The following is a 16,677-nucleotide window of genomic DNA, read 5'->3' as shown; positions in this document are numbered from 1 at the left end:
CACACATAAAAAAAAAACATAAATGGCTTTTGTTACAGCTATAAATAGAACACAAATGGCTTTTGCTATAAGCTCCTAAAGGATGCAGACATGTCTTTCACATAGCTCTTCGGTTAATTTAGATGGAAAACAGGTTAATTGCAGAAGCACTAAATGGGCTTTTCTTGGTAAATTATTATAAATTTTAATTAGTACACAATTTTATATTACATATTTCATTTTAGGATTTTTTTAAAGTATATTACTGCATTATTATTATTATTATTGTCATTGACATATTATTTATCCTTATGGGGTTTCCACCCCGTGATGGGCACTGCTATCAAGTACACAGGGTAGTTGTTATGTATTGTGTTATTGTTGGTCGAGGAACTCTTTGTCTATCCTACAGGCATTCAGGACTATGACTTTCTGGAATTCCTTGTATGTGTTCTCTGGAAGATCTATTGCTGCTAGGCTGTTACGTAGGGTATGGTGCCAATACCAATTGTTGACATGATGATCAAAATGGTTATTACTTGTTGCATATGCCACATCTCTTTGATTCCTGTCGTAGGTCTGTGCACTTCCTGATATGTTCCTCATAGGTTTTCTGGAGGTTGCCAGTGTTAGACACTGCTATGTTGATCAGGGAGGTAGCCTTTTCCTTATTGTTGACAAGGGTTATGTCTGGTCTGTTGCACAGGATTATCTTGTCTGTTATTATGGTGCAGTCCCAGTACAACTTGTAGGTTGGGGTCTCTAGTATGGCCTGTGGTTCATACTTGTAATGAGGTGCACTATTTTTGATTAACTGGTATTTCCTTGCTAGCTTCTGATGTATTATCCTGGCTACCTGGTCATGTCTACAAGTGTATACTCTGTCTGGGTGATCATCCCAGATCCTGCAGTAATGTTGGATTGTTTCTCAGGCCAGGTAGCATTGTTGGCATGTGTCACCTGTCACTCTGGACTCCTTGGCAATGTATTTTCTATAGTTCCTGGTGTTTATCTGGTCTTGGACCAAGCAAGAATCCTTAAGAATCAGGAAAGATCATCCCACTCATGAGCTAATCAAGGGAAGCCATTTTGTCTATGTGGTCTTGATAGAAGTCATTGTAGTGTCTACCATGGAGTGTCTTCTTTGCCCATCTTTCTAGCTTCATTTGTTCCATATGGGTGGCAGGAGTCTCCTCACTTAGGTTGAGTGAGGTAAGCCACTTGCCTATCTTCCCGATGGCCTGGTAAAGTGGTGCTGTGTTTTTCTAGAAGTATTGCATTCATTGTCTTCTGCTGCTTGATGAGGTCTATCAAGCTCCATCCTTCTCCTTTCCGAGCTATTGTCAGTCTCTCCATGGTTGACTTCAGGTAGCGTTGGCAGCTCTTGGTCATCATTGTCCTTGTCTTTCTCATCATATCCTCCAGCTTGGTGTTAGTCCAATCTGTGATCCCGAAGGAGTATACCAGCACTGGGACTAACACCTTAACTGTGTTCCCTCTGCTCAGCTTTGCTTTGAGCAGGCTTCTGAATCTTTGATAGTATTTTTCAGTCAGACAGGCTTTGATTTCCTGGTGCTCTAACTGTTCAGCCTGCATTATCCCCATGTATTTGTTGGTCTCATTGCCTATCATGGCTGCAGACTTTACTGGTCTGCAGCTGGTAGTTTTGGCCATCTAATTTCCCCTGATGCAATCCATGGGTTTTGCAATTATCTAGACAAAATTTTATCCAAATATCATTGCTGAATTCTCGGTGACTCAGAGTAGCTGCTGAAGTTTCTTCTTGGTTGCTGCATAGAGATTGATGTCATCCATGTAAGCCAGGTGGAAGAGGATGCACAGGTTTTTCCTTCCTTCTTTGAGATTATATCCATAGCTGCTGTTGTTGTTATTATTATTATAAACTTTTTCTCCTTTACTGGATTTTTTTCTGCCCCATGATGGATTCTGGTAGCAAGTGCATGAGGGATGGTTGTTTGTGTCCGGTTACTATTATTATTGTACTGTTGGTGGAAAACTCTCTTACTATCCAAGTGATGTTCAGGACCACAGCTTTCTGGAGTACCATGTAAGTGTTCTCTGGGTAGCCTAGCAACAATAGGTCTCCTAGAGAACACTTTTGGGTGATCTGTTCTCAGTTATTGGGTACTGGGTGATCTGTTCTCAGTTAACGGCTGTTCTCTGTAAGATTCCTCCTTTTTGCACAGCATTTGTGTCATGTAAGATTAATATGTCCCGTAATTGTGTGAATTGTCTGGGTGACTTCTGTTACGTATGTGGAGAAGTCATGTTAGCTTCGAAAAAGCATCCCTTGACTCAAGCCATAAAAAGACTTACCTCTATTACTCTGGGTGTTGTTGTTGTTGTTATTTGGTTTTTAGGAGCATTATCAACTAAGGCCATATTGCTCCAGGGATATGCGGTGGTCATTCCCTGACCTTTCCGCATCCTCCATATTTGGTGGCGCACGGGCTCGAACCCTGGCCTAATCAAGAAGCGTGTGCTACGCACTGCTGCTCCTGCCCACCTGGCTACGGAGGCGCCTACTCTGGGTGTAAAGTAGTTGACCAGGACAAGAACTGTGATCTACACATATGCTGCACTACCTGTTCATTAAAACTCAAAGCGTGGGCAAATCAAAAGATTTGCCTCCACCACTCCACATAAAACTGGAGCTCATGAAAAATTTAATGAAGGCTTTGGAAGTGAACAGTCCGGCATTCACATACTTGCAAGAGAAATTTCCAAGACTTAGTACAGAGAAGATTAAGGTAGGAGTTTTCATTGGTCCAAAAATAAGGCAACTTTTCAAAGATGAACAGTTTGAATGTGTCCTTAGTGATAGCGAGAATCAGCGGAAAGCCTTTCAAAATGTTTTGACTGGTTTTCTAGGAAATGTTAAAGCTGGCAAATACAGGCAGCTTGTGGAAGATCTCATTACTTCTTATGAAAAACTGGGGTGCAACATGTCATTGAAGATGTATTTCTTGCACTCATACCTGGATTTCTTCCTGCCAAACTGTGGTGCCATCAGCGATGAACATGGTGAGTGCTTTCACAAAAACATCGCAGTGATGGAACAAAGATACGAAAGCAAATCAAGTACCATCATGTTAGCTGATTATTGTTGGATGGTGAAAAGGGATGCTCCCAAAGCTGAATACAAGCAAAGGACTAAAAAGGTCCCGTGTTTAATATAAGTATGTTCGTAACTACATCTTACTGTGATATAAATAAAAAAATACCTTGTATAAATATAAAAAACCACTCATTCGAAAACAAGAGCCAATCTGCTATTTACATGTTTAGCATCCCAAAATCTATAAAGTAAACTTACTTTCATGCCTGTAACAAGATATGATACCAAATTTGTTGTTCAGTGTATTGTACTAGCATTAGTAGAGGCATATGATGCAAGAAAGTAAGCTTATGCAGCATCAGCCAAAAAAAAAAAAAAACCCTTCCATTTCACCCCTCCGTTCGTTCGAAATACCTCTCCAGCTGAGCCTTAAACTTATTTAGGCTATCAACTTCCACAACAAGGGATGAAAGTCTGTTCCACCAACCAACTACCCGCTGGCTAAAGGCAAATTTCCGCACATCTATCCTACATCTGTCTTTCCTCAATTTGAATTTATGCACTCTCAGGTGATTATTCTGAGCAAGAGGCAGTATCCCATCAGCATTGAGCATGCTCAAACCATTCAAGGCTTTGTACACCTCTATCAGATCACCTCACCGGTGCCTAGTCTCCAGACACTGTAATTTGCAAAACTTAAGCCTTTCTTCGTAAGAGCAACCCTTCATTCCATTCACTAACCTTGTTGCCCTTCTCTGTACTCGTTCCAGCAGCTCTACATCCTTCTTGAAATGAGGCCTCCAGACCTGTATACAGTACTCAAGGTGCAGCCTGACCATTGCCTTATACAAGGGAATAATCACCTTCCTATCCCTGCTAGAAAAATTCCTGTATATCATTGATAAGACACCATGAGCTACTCTTGCAGCCCGTCTGCACTGCTCAGAGAACTTCATATCTGCCTGCACAATTACCCCCAGGTCCTTTTCATTCTCTACCTCTGTCAGTGTAGTACCACAGAGTTGATACGTTGTTCTGGGGTTGCTGTTTTCCATATGTAGTACTTTACATTTGTCAATGTTAAACTTAATTTGCCACCTCTCAGCCCATTTGCTCAACCTTTCCAGATCCTGTTGCAGCAGCATAGCGTCAGTAGAATCCTTAACAACCCTGCCAACCTTTGTATCGTCCGCAAACTTGGACATTAAGCTTGATATACCATCATCAATATTATTTATAAATACAGAAAACAACAATGGACCCAACACTGAACCCTGAGGGACTCCACTAATAACATTAGTCCACGATGAGCAGTCTCCATTAATTACCATTCTCTGTCATCTGCCACTCAACCATACCTTTATCCATAGCAACAATTTGCCACCAATGCCACACTGCTCCAATTTGTGTAGCAGTCTTCCATGTGCAACAGTATCAAAAGCCTTTCTAAGATCCAAATATATAATATCAAAGTTATTCTCTGCATCCAATTCTTTTGTGACTACATCATAGTATCCAATCAAATTGGTCAGGCAAGACCTTCCCTTAACAAAACCATGCTGTGTCTGAGCTATAACTGAATTCTTGTCAAGATGATCCTGCAGTGCTTCTTTAACCAGTGCTTCCATTAATTTTCCTGGAACAGAAGTTAAATTCACAGGTCTATAATTACTTGTGTCAGCCTTTGATCCTCCTTTGTGAATTGGGGTACTCCCCATATTCAAATTCAGGATCACTTATGTCTGAGTGACATCATGTCTTTGCCATCCCTACAATGTCTGCATTTGATGACTTAATCAGTACCTCTAATTCACCACATTTTTTTACAATGATTCTGGCATTCATATACATGCAACTATATATGCACATGTTGTTACTCTTAGTTACCCGAACTGATCTATAAAGTTCTAATCATATTGCGTTTTGTTTTGTGTCTTGGCAGAATTGCAGACACTTTCAAATTCAATCCTAACTCGCAATTTTTTCTCAACATTGCCTCCCTTTCTACATATCAGCATGCAGTGGAAAGTATTAATGGCAAGAATATTCTGGATCTGATCTGTTAATTGCAGAGTTTTGATTTAAAGAAAGAAAACTTCAACAATTCATAAATTAAGATAATTAGTTAAAATAATTACTAATTATTTTAACTAATTATCTTAACAATACAGGAAAATTATGGAATAACTTTAAAACTACCATAACAGAAACCACAGATGATATCATAGCTGCAAACGTTTGACTTTCTAAAAGCAAGAGATCAAATATTTTTAAACAGAAGGGTTTTTTTGGAGTTTTTTGGCAAACAGGCAAAAAACAGGCTTTTGCAAAAAAGCAGAAGTGTTTCTCAAAAAAAAAAAAAAAAAAGAGGAAAACAGCAACTCTGTTAAAAAAAAATCAGTTTTTTTTTTTAAAGTCTATACTAGAAATTAAATTTCACTGACAAAATATACATGTCATATTAAAATACAGCCCAAGGATTATTTACCAATACAGTACTTTTAAAAATTAGCTTACCTAATATTTTTCTATCTGTGGATTTCTGTTTGGATATTTTTTAGACATTAAGTGATTTTGATAGCCTCAAAATCACTTAATGTCTCAATGTCTCAATACTGTTGCAGAATTTTCTTTCTACAGAAATGGTGATTCAAGTTTTGTTCATAACAATAGCCTTGCTATCTAGACTAGCAGCATTTACAAAAGTTTCACCAGAAAGAAATTGGAACTTTGTTTTTATTTCTTATACTTGGTTGAATATTTTCTTGCACTTAGCACTGCTATGAGAAATTGTTACACAATTCTTTACACAGAAAGCAAGCCTCAACGTGGAGAACCCCCTTTCTTTCCTTAACAGCTAATTCTTATATGGCTGATTTTGAAGTGTCTGTGACTGCCTTCTCCACCCCAAATTATGTTTCTGGTTTGTCATTTTTGTAGTTTGGGCCACAGTGAAGTGTACTCTCACTGCCATCTCTAACTCCATTCCACTGATATAAACATTAAATTCTGTATGGAAATGAGCATAATAAGAAAACAAGGTTACGTATGTGTGGGAGAAGAATTTTTGAGCTCCAGCAAAAGGATATGTTTTTGATAAATTTTTGCCATTTTATTGACTTATTTTTCATATTACAGTGGATTCCGGTTATTTGGGCCACCGGTTAATCGGGGCAGCCATTTATTTGGGGCAAATCTTAAAAAACAGAACCCAATCGAGAAAATAGCCAGGATTTATTTTGCTTAATTGGGACAAAATGCCGTTTAATCGGGGCAGGTTAGTTAGTTAGTTATTTGGTTTTTTAGGAGCATTAGCAACTAAGGCCATATTGCTCCGGGATATGCGGTGGTCATTCCCTGATCTTTCCACATCCTCCGTATTTGGTGGTGACGGGCTCGAACCCCGGTCTAATCAAGAAGCGTGTGCTATGCACTGCTGCTCCTTCCCACCTGGCTACGGAGGCACCAATCGGGGCAGGAGACCGCAGCACTGGAGATTACATTGCGATTTTCTCCGAGCGAATCACGTGGTTCGGTCGGATTTCTAGAGGTCACAACCATAAAATAATTAGCAGTCACCTGTTTATTGGGCTTTTCTGTTATTGCAATCTATCATAAATGAATAGTAAACTCGATCTTACTGAATTTGCGATAATACCGACAGCTGGAATTCTGTGAGTTATTATAGTGAAATGTGCTTACACTTCCATGGAATCTTCAATCATATGAAAAAAATTAATTTTCAGAATCTTCTCTTCATTCCTATTTTTAAAGCTTCGTAATTTGTTACTCCGTTCTCACTTGCGTGTATCGTGTTACTTGCAATTTGTGTGTGTGCCGTGTTTTTTGTTATTGATTGCTTATCTTTTTACTGTTTTAAATTTTAACCCCCACCCACAAATGTCATATTACAGTACATATTAATTATTCTGATTATAACGTATCATTTAATTTTTTAATTGGTAAGGTAACAAAGGGTAAATTTGTGCTTAATATATACCTCAAATCTGATTACTTTTATAGCTTTGGATAATATTCCTCCTATTTTCGCTAATTAGAATCGCAGTTTAATAGAATTAAAATTCAATTCACAAACGTGATCACAATGACCGGCGCTTACTACACATCGTACAGTGAAGGGTACTTTATCGTAACGTGATTTGATTGTACAGTGAACCAATTGTAAAGCGGGGGTCCATTGTATTTTTAACTTTTTTTACGTGGAGCTTCGGATAATTGGGGCAGCCGCTTAATCGGGCCAAAATGCACTAGTCCCAATGTGTCCCAATTAACCGGAATCGACTGTAATTTATTTTCTATAAGTAGCTTTATTGTCTTGCTCACACTCATTAGTTAATTTTGAATTTAGCAAGAGATTTTGTAGTTTACTACTTAATATACGTAGAACCTTTATCCGTTCACAACTAGCTGCCATTGTTAAAGTATATTACGTTGTATGATATAGCATAGTGTAGATCTCAAACTTGATAGCATAAGGTAAATGTAAAACTTCATAATGTACTATATATCACTGCATTTAGGAATCTGTTAGTTAAGTGTAGTGTTGTCAATTGATCAATTAAATCATTTAAACATAAGAAAGGCACCTGAGGTGGATGGGATCTATCCAGTTATACTAAAAGAAGCAGCAAAGGAAGTAAGCAAAACCTTAGCCATAATTACGAGAGCATCCTTGGACTCATTGGAGGTTCCTACAGACAGGAGATGTGTAAATGTATCCCAATTCACAAAGGGGATTAAAAGGTGACACAAGTAATTACAGACCTGTTAGTAACTGCTGTTCCAGAAAAAATAATGGAGTCTCTGGTTAAAGAAGCATTGCAGGTTCATCTAGATAAAACCAGTAATAATTACTGCAGTCTTGTCTTTGTTAAGGGGAAGTCTTGTCTGATCACGATTGTTAAGGGGAAGTTTTGTCTAGCCAAACTGATTGGATACCATAATGTGGGCACAAAGGAACTGGATGCAAAAAATATTTTGATATCATATACTTGGATTTCAGGAAATCTTTTGATACTATTGCACATGGAAGACTACAGTGCAAATTGGAGCAGTGTGGCATTAAGGGCAAGTTGCTACATTGGATAAAAGGATGGTTGAGTGGGAGCAGACAGAGTGGTAATCAATGGATACTGCTCCCCATGCACTAATGTTATTAGTCAGTGTTGGGCCATTGTTGTTTTGTACATTTATCAATGATATTGATGAAAGTACATCAGGCTTAATGTTGAAGTTTGCAGATGATACAAAGGTTAGCAGGGTTGTTAATGACAGTATGCTACTGCAAGAGGATATATAAAAGTTGGGCAAATGGGCTAAGAAGTGACAACTGAACTTAACACTGACAAATGCAAAGTACAGGTAGCCTTCGTTTTGTGCCGGTCCGGTTTGCACCGATTCACAATAGCACTGGTCACTAACCACGGGGCTATGAATATTTATTTTTGCAATTTTTTTTATAAATAGAAAGTTTAAAATTGTCAAATAAAATTTATCGGCATCACTGTACTATATATCATACACTGGTCACGTGATCTGTACACATGATCAAGGACAATCTGAGGCAAATACAGATGAGAAATTCACCCACCCACAATCTTAGCTAATCGGCATGCCCATATCATAGCCAATCAGAGACAAGAAGCTTCCCACCCTCAAAGTAGCCCTTTTGTGGATGCAGTGAAGCATTCAGTTGGTTGTTGTTTATGTCATTTACATGTGTTGGAAATTTATTATACTAATATATTTTATTAATTGTGCTATTAGTGATGACAGCTGTGTACATAATAAAATTTTTAATTTAATAAAATAAAGTGATGCCATGTCTGGTAAAAGGAGTTCAATGAATCCTTGTGCAAATGAAAGCGTGAAAAAGGCACACTGATCTATCATATTGGAAGATAAGATGGAGGTTATTCAGAGGATGGAAACTGGTGAAAGACACCTTAATGTGTGTAGAGCTATGAATATGTCTCCATCGATTATTACTACATTTGCAAAGAATGCTGATGAAATAAAGCAATTGATGCAAAGTGCTACCAAAGTAAGTGCTAAGCAAGTTAGTTACAGCAGAAGTAAGCTTTCAGAAAAAAGCCCCTTGAAATGAATAAATTAATTTTTGAAGACTTAAAGAAGAAAGAAAGAGGTCAGTGGAATGAAATATTTTTGGCTAGCAAGGGCTGGTTCATGAGATCGAAAGCAAGAACCAAATGCAAACGTATGAAAATTACTGGCAAGGCAGCAGCCGCATTCCCTGCAGAGTTGTGTCAGCTCTGCAGGAATGGTATTTAATCAGGGCAGGAGACTGCAGCGCTCGAGATTACTCTATGATTGTCTCTGGTCGAATTTCTTGAGGTCACCACCATAAAACAATAAAAACAATTTGCAGTTTCCAGTTTATTGGGCTTTTCCGTTAGTGCAATCTATTATAAACAGGTAGTAAACTCAATCTTACTGCATTTGCGATAATACCAATAGCTGGAATTCTGTGAGTTTTTACGTTATTATGGTGAAATGTGGTTCCCCTTCACTGAAATCTTCACTCGTATAAAAAAACATATAAATTCTTAAAATCTTCTCTTCATTCCTATTTTTTTAAGCTTCATGAACTTGTTACTCTGTTTCTTACTTGTGTATATTGTGTTAGTTAGTTGCAATTTGTGCGTGCCGTTTCATTGTTATTGATTGCTTATCTTTTTTACTGCTTTAAATTTTACAACCCAAAAGAAAAAGAAAGTCAGTGAACCAGAATGCCAATTAGTTAGTATGTATATACATTTATTATAGTATTAATTAAGCTATGTACATAAGCATAAATTTATTTTTATTTTTCAAACCAATGGAAAATATTCTTCTGATTTTCACATATCATTTAATTTTTTTAATTGGTAAGATAATAAAGTGTACATTTGTGCTTAATATATCTTTACTTTTATAGACTGTGGATATTCTTCTTATTTTGGTTTTATTAGAATCATTGTTGAATAGAATTAAAATTTAATTCACAAATGTGATCACAATGACCAGCACTTACTACATATCATATAGTTAATGGTATTTTATTATGGAGAGTTTATCGTATGATTTGATCATACAGTGAACTAATCATAAAGTGGGGGGGTCCACTGTGTATTTTTAACTATTTACATGAAACTTCGCATAATTGGGGCAGCCGCTTAATCTGGTCAAAGTGCACTAGCCCTAGTGTGTCTCAAACAAATAACCGGAATCCACTGTATATTAGTTATTGCTAAAAATAAACTTTTCTGTTTTCTTTTTCTTATTTTCCTTTTATTAACTTGTTTAACTTATTATATATATATATATATATAAGTTCGTAGTCGTGAAAGCCAATGTGCTAACGTTACGGTACTAGTAACGCTAAGTATGGAGAACAAAGGGCGAACAGAATAGAAATCACTATCACGGTGAACAAAGAAGGGTGCTAAGATAAAGGAAAAGTAATAAGAATTAATAAGAATAACTTAGTGCTGTTCATCCTGTGACCTCAGCGCCTTTTTCAAGGGCCAGCAGCCGAAATCAAAGGAGGAAGTGGCAATAAAGCCTCTGTTTCTGACATGAAATACACACGCCGCATGTGGTGTACAAAACTTTGCTGATATAAATGCTACCGAACTCACACTAGAAAAAAAACCAATGATAATAACAAGGTTGCTAACTACTTAGATTTAGATATAGACCTCAAAAACCCCTACACCACGGTCAATATATATAATAAGTGCAATGCCTTTAACTTTAATGTATTTAGCTTCGCACACTGGCATTCGAATATTTCCAAAAAAGTACATGCCAACATCATCTTATCTCAAATAATAAGAATAGCCACTATATGCAATAGCAAACAACTGATAGTTAGCAACATCAGAAAACCTGTATAGCAAGCTTCTAAGCAACTAGTGTCCGGCAGCCTACTCATATTATCAAATCAAAAAAGCTCTTGGTATTATCAAATATAAAAAATTTATTAACTGTTCTATTGATATCAATAATATCATGGCTAACTGATATTCCATAACTGCTAGGCCTGTACATATGTATAGTCAATACTCCCAGTCTCTCTAGGGTCTTACAAGCATAGAAAACTTGTACCCCACGATTGGCTATCTATAGGAGTATTCATTTACCATTTATATATTATCTATCTATTTATTTATCTACTTTTTATTTTTTATCTTCATATACCATACAAAACACCTGAATGATGCTCACAGAACTATGTTCAGGGTCCTACTGTACGAACAGGTATAGCAACCCCGAACTGCCCTAGCACCATCTTTTTGTCTTCTTCAGTACTCTTTATGCTTTCCTACCCCCTAAATTTTTAGTTCTCGTGAGCCATTAATTTACCGAACACAATACCCAAGATGCTCCTTTTCTGTTTTAAAACACTTTCCTCGCCTATACAAAATTCAGCGACTTTTTACCGCTATTTTGCTAGCCTATTATGTTAGCCTTTCTATCCTGGGATGCATTCCTTCACCCATTTAACCTTATAAGGGTAACCCTACCACTAACTCCTTTTTACATTTGTAACAAATTGGTTTAATTAATTTTAATTTACTAATTTAATTTACTACTTCACTAATTTAAAGTATTTCAATACATCTCCAACTTGCGACGCATGGGATAACTAGCTTAACTTATTTAATTAATTAATTTAATTTAAAATTTTTCCCATTTCTTACACCAGAGGTCACCAGTTTATACCATATACCGTAGTCCACATTCAGTTTAAACCTTTTATTTCTACACAGCAGTACAGATCGCTACAACCTACATGACCCCAGTAAGTTATCCCATTTCTTGCTTTTTATTCTTCTTATTCCTATTATTCTTTTAATCTTTACTTCCAGCCTCTGTCGGGACAGCTATGAAATATATGCACTCCTCATGATTAAAATTAAAATTAAAAGTAAAAAAAAATTTTTAACTAACTTTACCCACTTTTCACATACACCACATGTGGCATATATTTCATGTCAGAAACAGAGGCTTTACCCACTTATTGCTGCTTCCTTCTTTGATTTCGGCGGCTGGCCCTTGAAAAAGACACTGAGGTTACAGGACAAATGGCACTAAGTTATTCTTATTAATTCTCATTTATCTTAGCACCCTTCTTTGTTCACCATGATAGCGATTTCTGTTCCGTTCGCCCTTGATTCTCCATACTTAGCGTTACTAGTACCATAACGTTAGCACATTGCCTTTCATGACTACTAACTTATATAGCAATTATGGTTATTGGGTACTTTCTGCATATAGCAGTGTCCCAGGTCTGTAAACCATTATTATTATCTGTATTATTAATAATATCTTAAACTGTTGCTTCCTTTAAAACACACACACACACACACACACACACACACACACACACACACACACACACACACACACACACACACACACACACACACACACAGGTAGCCCTCATTGTGTGCCGGTCTGATTTTTGCCGATTCGCAGTGCTGGTCACTAACCACAAGGTCATTTTTATTTTTATTTATTTATTTTTGCAATTTTTTTATAAATTGAAATTTTAAAATCGTCAGACAAAAGTTATGGGCATTGTACTGTACAAAATTTATGGGCATTGTAGGTATCATGCACTGTTCACATGATCAGGAACAATCTGAGCTAATCAGCAATTAGCATGCTCGTATCAGAGATGAGAAAGCTTCCCGCCCTTAAAGTAGCCACTCATGGAAGCGGGAGGTAAAGGTTCATGCGGTGAAGCATTCAGCTGGTTGTTGTTTACACCATGTACATGTGTTGGAAATTTATTATGCTAACATTTTTTATTAATTGTGCTATTAATAAATTAAATAATAATTAATAATAGTGATAGCCGTGAGCAGTTTTTGCCAATTGTGTTATACATTTTTTAATTTAATAGAATAAAGAGACACCATGTCTGGTAAAAGAAGTTCAATGAATATTAGTACAAATGAAAGAGTGAAAAAAGCACATTGATCTATCACATTGGAAAATAAGATGGAGGTTATTTGGAGGATGGAAGCTGGTGAAAGCTGCCCTAATGTGTGTAGGGCTATGATATGCCTGCATTGACTATTACTCCAATTATGAAGAATGCTGATAAAATAAAACAATCGATGCAAAGTGCTACCAGAGTAAGTGCTACACAAGTTAGTTACAGCAGAAGTAAGCTTTTGGAAAAAAATGTAGCAACTGCTAACACTTTGGGTCAATGATTTAAAACCTTCCCTTGACCCAAGCTGTATTAACTGAAAAGGCTAGTTTAATTTTTGAAGACTTAAAGAAAAAAGAAGGCAGTCAGTGCAATGAAATATTTTTGGCTAGCAAGGACTGGTTCATGAGATTTAAAGCAAAAACCAAATGCAGAAGTGTGAAAATTACCGGTGAGGCAGCAAGTGCAGATATTGAGGTGGCTGCTGTATTCCCTGCAGAGTTTCAGGCCATAGTACAGGAGGGTGATTACCCTTTAGATCTCATATTCAATGCAGATGAAATGGGCCTTTATCAAAAAAAGTTGCCCTCAAGAACCTTCACTGCCATGAAGAAAAGTCAGCTCCTGGATTTAAAGTATCAAAAGACAGGTTGACACTTTTGTTGGGAGCAAATGTGTCAGGCAATTTAAAATTGAAGACAATGTTGGTGTACTATTCAGAAACACCATGTGTTATGAAAGGCTTAAACAAAGCCATGTTTCCTGTGTATTGGAAGTCAAACAAGAAGGCTTGGGTGACACAGGACGTCTTCTTGGATTGGTACACCAACTATTTTTGCCCTACTGTTCTCAAATTCTGCAATGACAAAAATTTACCAACCAAGGCTATTCTTATTTTGGACAAAGCCCCTAGACATCCTACAAATATGGGTGAAGTCAGACCGCCTCTTAAAGTTAATGTTGTCTACATGTCCCCTAATACAACATTAGTTTTGCAACCCATGGACCAGGGGGCAATAACCACCTTTAAAACTTATTACCTGCAGCAAACATACAGAAATGGTGAAAGCTTTGAACATGTCCAGTATTACCATCAGAGAATATTGGCAGTCATTTGATGTCTTAAAGGGCATCAATCACATTAACACAGCCTGGCAAGAAGTGACTGTTAATTGTCTAAATGGAGTGTGGCGTAAACTTCTCCCAGATCTCATGCATGACTTTAGAGGATTCGAGCCACAACAGAATGTTGTAGAAGACATCAGCAGGCTGGCACAAGAGGCAGGGTTAGAAGTTACAATAACTGAGCTCTTGAAAGGTCATGTAGAGACTCTTTCAAATGAAGACATTGAAGAGTTAGCTGCAGAACTTAGCCAACAGCAAGAGGAAGAGAAAGAAGACTCTCCTCTAAAAATTATGAAGGCCAGTGATCTACAACAGATCCTTGCAAGTGTAGAGTCCCTCACTGATGAGCTCTGTGACATTGATAACAACTGGAAGAGGAGTTCCACAGTTAAAAGGGGTGTCATATCAACCATGAGCCCTTATTTTGAAATTCTTAAAGAAAGGAGGAAGAAATCCAGGTAATCAACACTTGATCCTTTCTTCAAAAGAGGGCAATCTTCTCAACCAGGGCTGTTAACAGAACATCATCAACCAGGGCCTTCAACAGAAAATCCTCAACCACAACCTTCAAAAGCCAACTAAAACTTCGGTATTATGCCACTATCAAAATGTTTTATGTATGTATTAATTTATTTTTTATTTCCATGTACAGACTATTATATTTATGTAGTTTAAAAATAAAACACTTTTTTAATTAAATAAATTTATTTCTTTGCTTTAAATATACCAGTATTGAAAAGGGTAGTAAAATTTTTGGTGCCCGGAACTTAACCCTGTGATTTCCCATTGACTCCATGATATAAAGGGTTTGATTTGTGCCGATTCCATTTGCGCCTTCCCCCCCACCTCAGGAACTGCGCCCCGACGTAAATTGAGGGCTATATATATATATATATATAAATAAAATGACAAAGTACAGGAAAATACAGATAAAATTCAAATTCACTTTGCATAAGATTTATATTCCATTTTATAACATTCTGTATACTCTGATTGTAGTTAAATTAAATGGGAAAACCTATAGAAGAGGAACATGGTGAAATGAGTAAACCTATAAATATTTTATTTTTCAAATAATAAAAAAATTATAATAAATTAAATAAGTAAATGTGAAAAGACAAAAGAATATTTTTTGCAGTGATAGTTACCAAGATTTAAAAATTAAGTGATTATCTATAGTAGTGTCTTAATTATTTCATGACTCCTACCTCAAATCACTTCACTATGAACAATGAATGTAAACAATCAAATACAAAAGTCTAATTATCCAATTTCAATTCTACTATGCACATCAGTTATTAGCCTTTTGACACAATTACTGTTATTCTGTAACCATAATTGATTTTCTTACCTGGTTATCTTCTAGTCTCATAATAAGATTTTCTGATACTTTGATTAATTTGCATCCAGTGTCATGAACTTCATGATGAAATTTCATTCTTGACCAGGTAGAATCTAGTTCTTTTACAACATTCTCCATTCCCATTTCTTTTTCTGCTTTCTCAACAATAGTATGCACTTCACCTTCAAAGCTATGTAGCTTCAAGTCTAAGAGATCCCCAAGGACTACATCAGCATTCATCACTAACTGCCCCTATTACACAAAAACAAAGATACTACATTAAAATAAAAAATAATGCTGAAATGTCATTGCACATGCAAAGTATTTCTCAAGTATGTGCAAAAAAAATTGGGATATACTGTAGGGGCAAAAATATAAAAATAAAAAAAGAGGCCATATAAAAGTCATATGCACTAGCATAATACACTGCTTGACAAAATTAACAGAATAAGCAGAAAATGTTTAACTCATGCAGCTTGCAATGAAGCAGGAAAAAATTTGGTATGAGGGCATACCATAGAATAATGATGAATTGAGAAGACAGCAAGGAACTTCGGACAGGTATAAGGGCATTTATAGGGGTTGTATAATAATTACCAAAAAGGTCACATTACAGAAGTCAATACAAGATGCATGAAAATATGGTCACATGATATCATGGCATATGATCCCCTGCAAAGACTAAACAGGCTCGAGAGCAGTGAGTTATGCTTGATATAACGGTGTCTATAAGATTCTGTGGCAACAAATCCGATTCTTCTACCAGCACAGACCTCAGCTCTACAAGTGACCAAAGAATTGGCTGTCAGCATTCAATATGATGCCAGAGGGCATCCCACGTTTGATCAGATTTAAGTCTGGTGACTGTTCGTGCTGGCCATGGCAGTCATTGGATATCTTCAATTTCAAGATATTCCTCCACCACTTGAGCTCTATGTGCAGTGGCACTGTTGTGCATGAAAAGAGAATCTGGGCATGCCTAAAAATAGAGTTTGTGGATCTGTTCTCAGTTCTCCAAACAGTTATGGTACCCCTATCAAAAACATGAAGACAGACCATTATTCTGTCCCATGTGAGAAAACTGCCTTCATAGTAAATGGCTCTTACTCTGATGTTGGAAGGAAAAAACAGGACTCATCAGAGAACAGAACTGTATCCCATTTGTCAGGGCTCCAAGTTACATGT

General features: G+C 36.8%; 1 protein-coding gene across 1 annotated transcript in view; it reads right to left on the bottom strand.

Annotated features, from left to right (window-relative positions):
- Positions 1–16,677, bottom strand: part of LOC150089496 (dynein beta chain, ciliary-like) — a 1,205,440-nt gene that overhangs the window by 802,048 nt on the left and 386,715 nt on the right. The window contains 1 exon segment of the mRNA XM_090390004.1: positions 15,502–15,744. Within this exon segment, the coding sequence (XP_090246130.1) occupies positions 15,502–15,744 (243 nt within the window).

The sequence above is a fragment of the Mastigoproctus giganteus genome, chromosome 2, assembly GCF_048544385.1.
Source record: "Mastigoproctus giganteus isolate SK-2022 chromosome 2, ASM4854438v1, whole genome shotgun sequence".
Classification (NCBI taxonomy): Eukaryota; Metazoa; Arthropoda; class Arachnida; order Uropygi; family Thelyphonidae; genus Mastigoproctus; species Mastigoproctus giganteus.
Note: the sequence above shows the minus strand (reverse complement) of the source record. Positions and strands in the feature narration are given on the sequence as shown.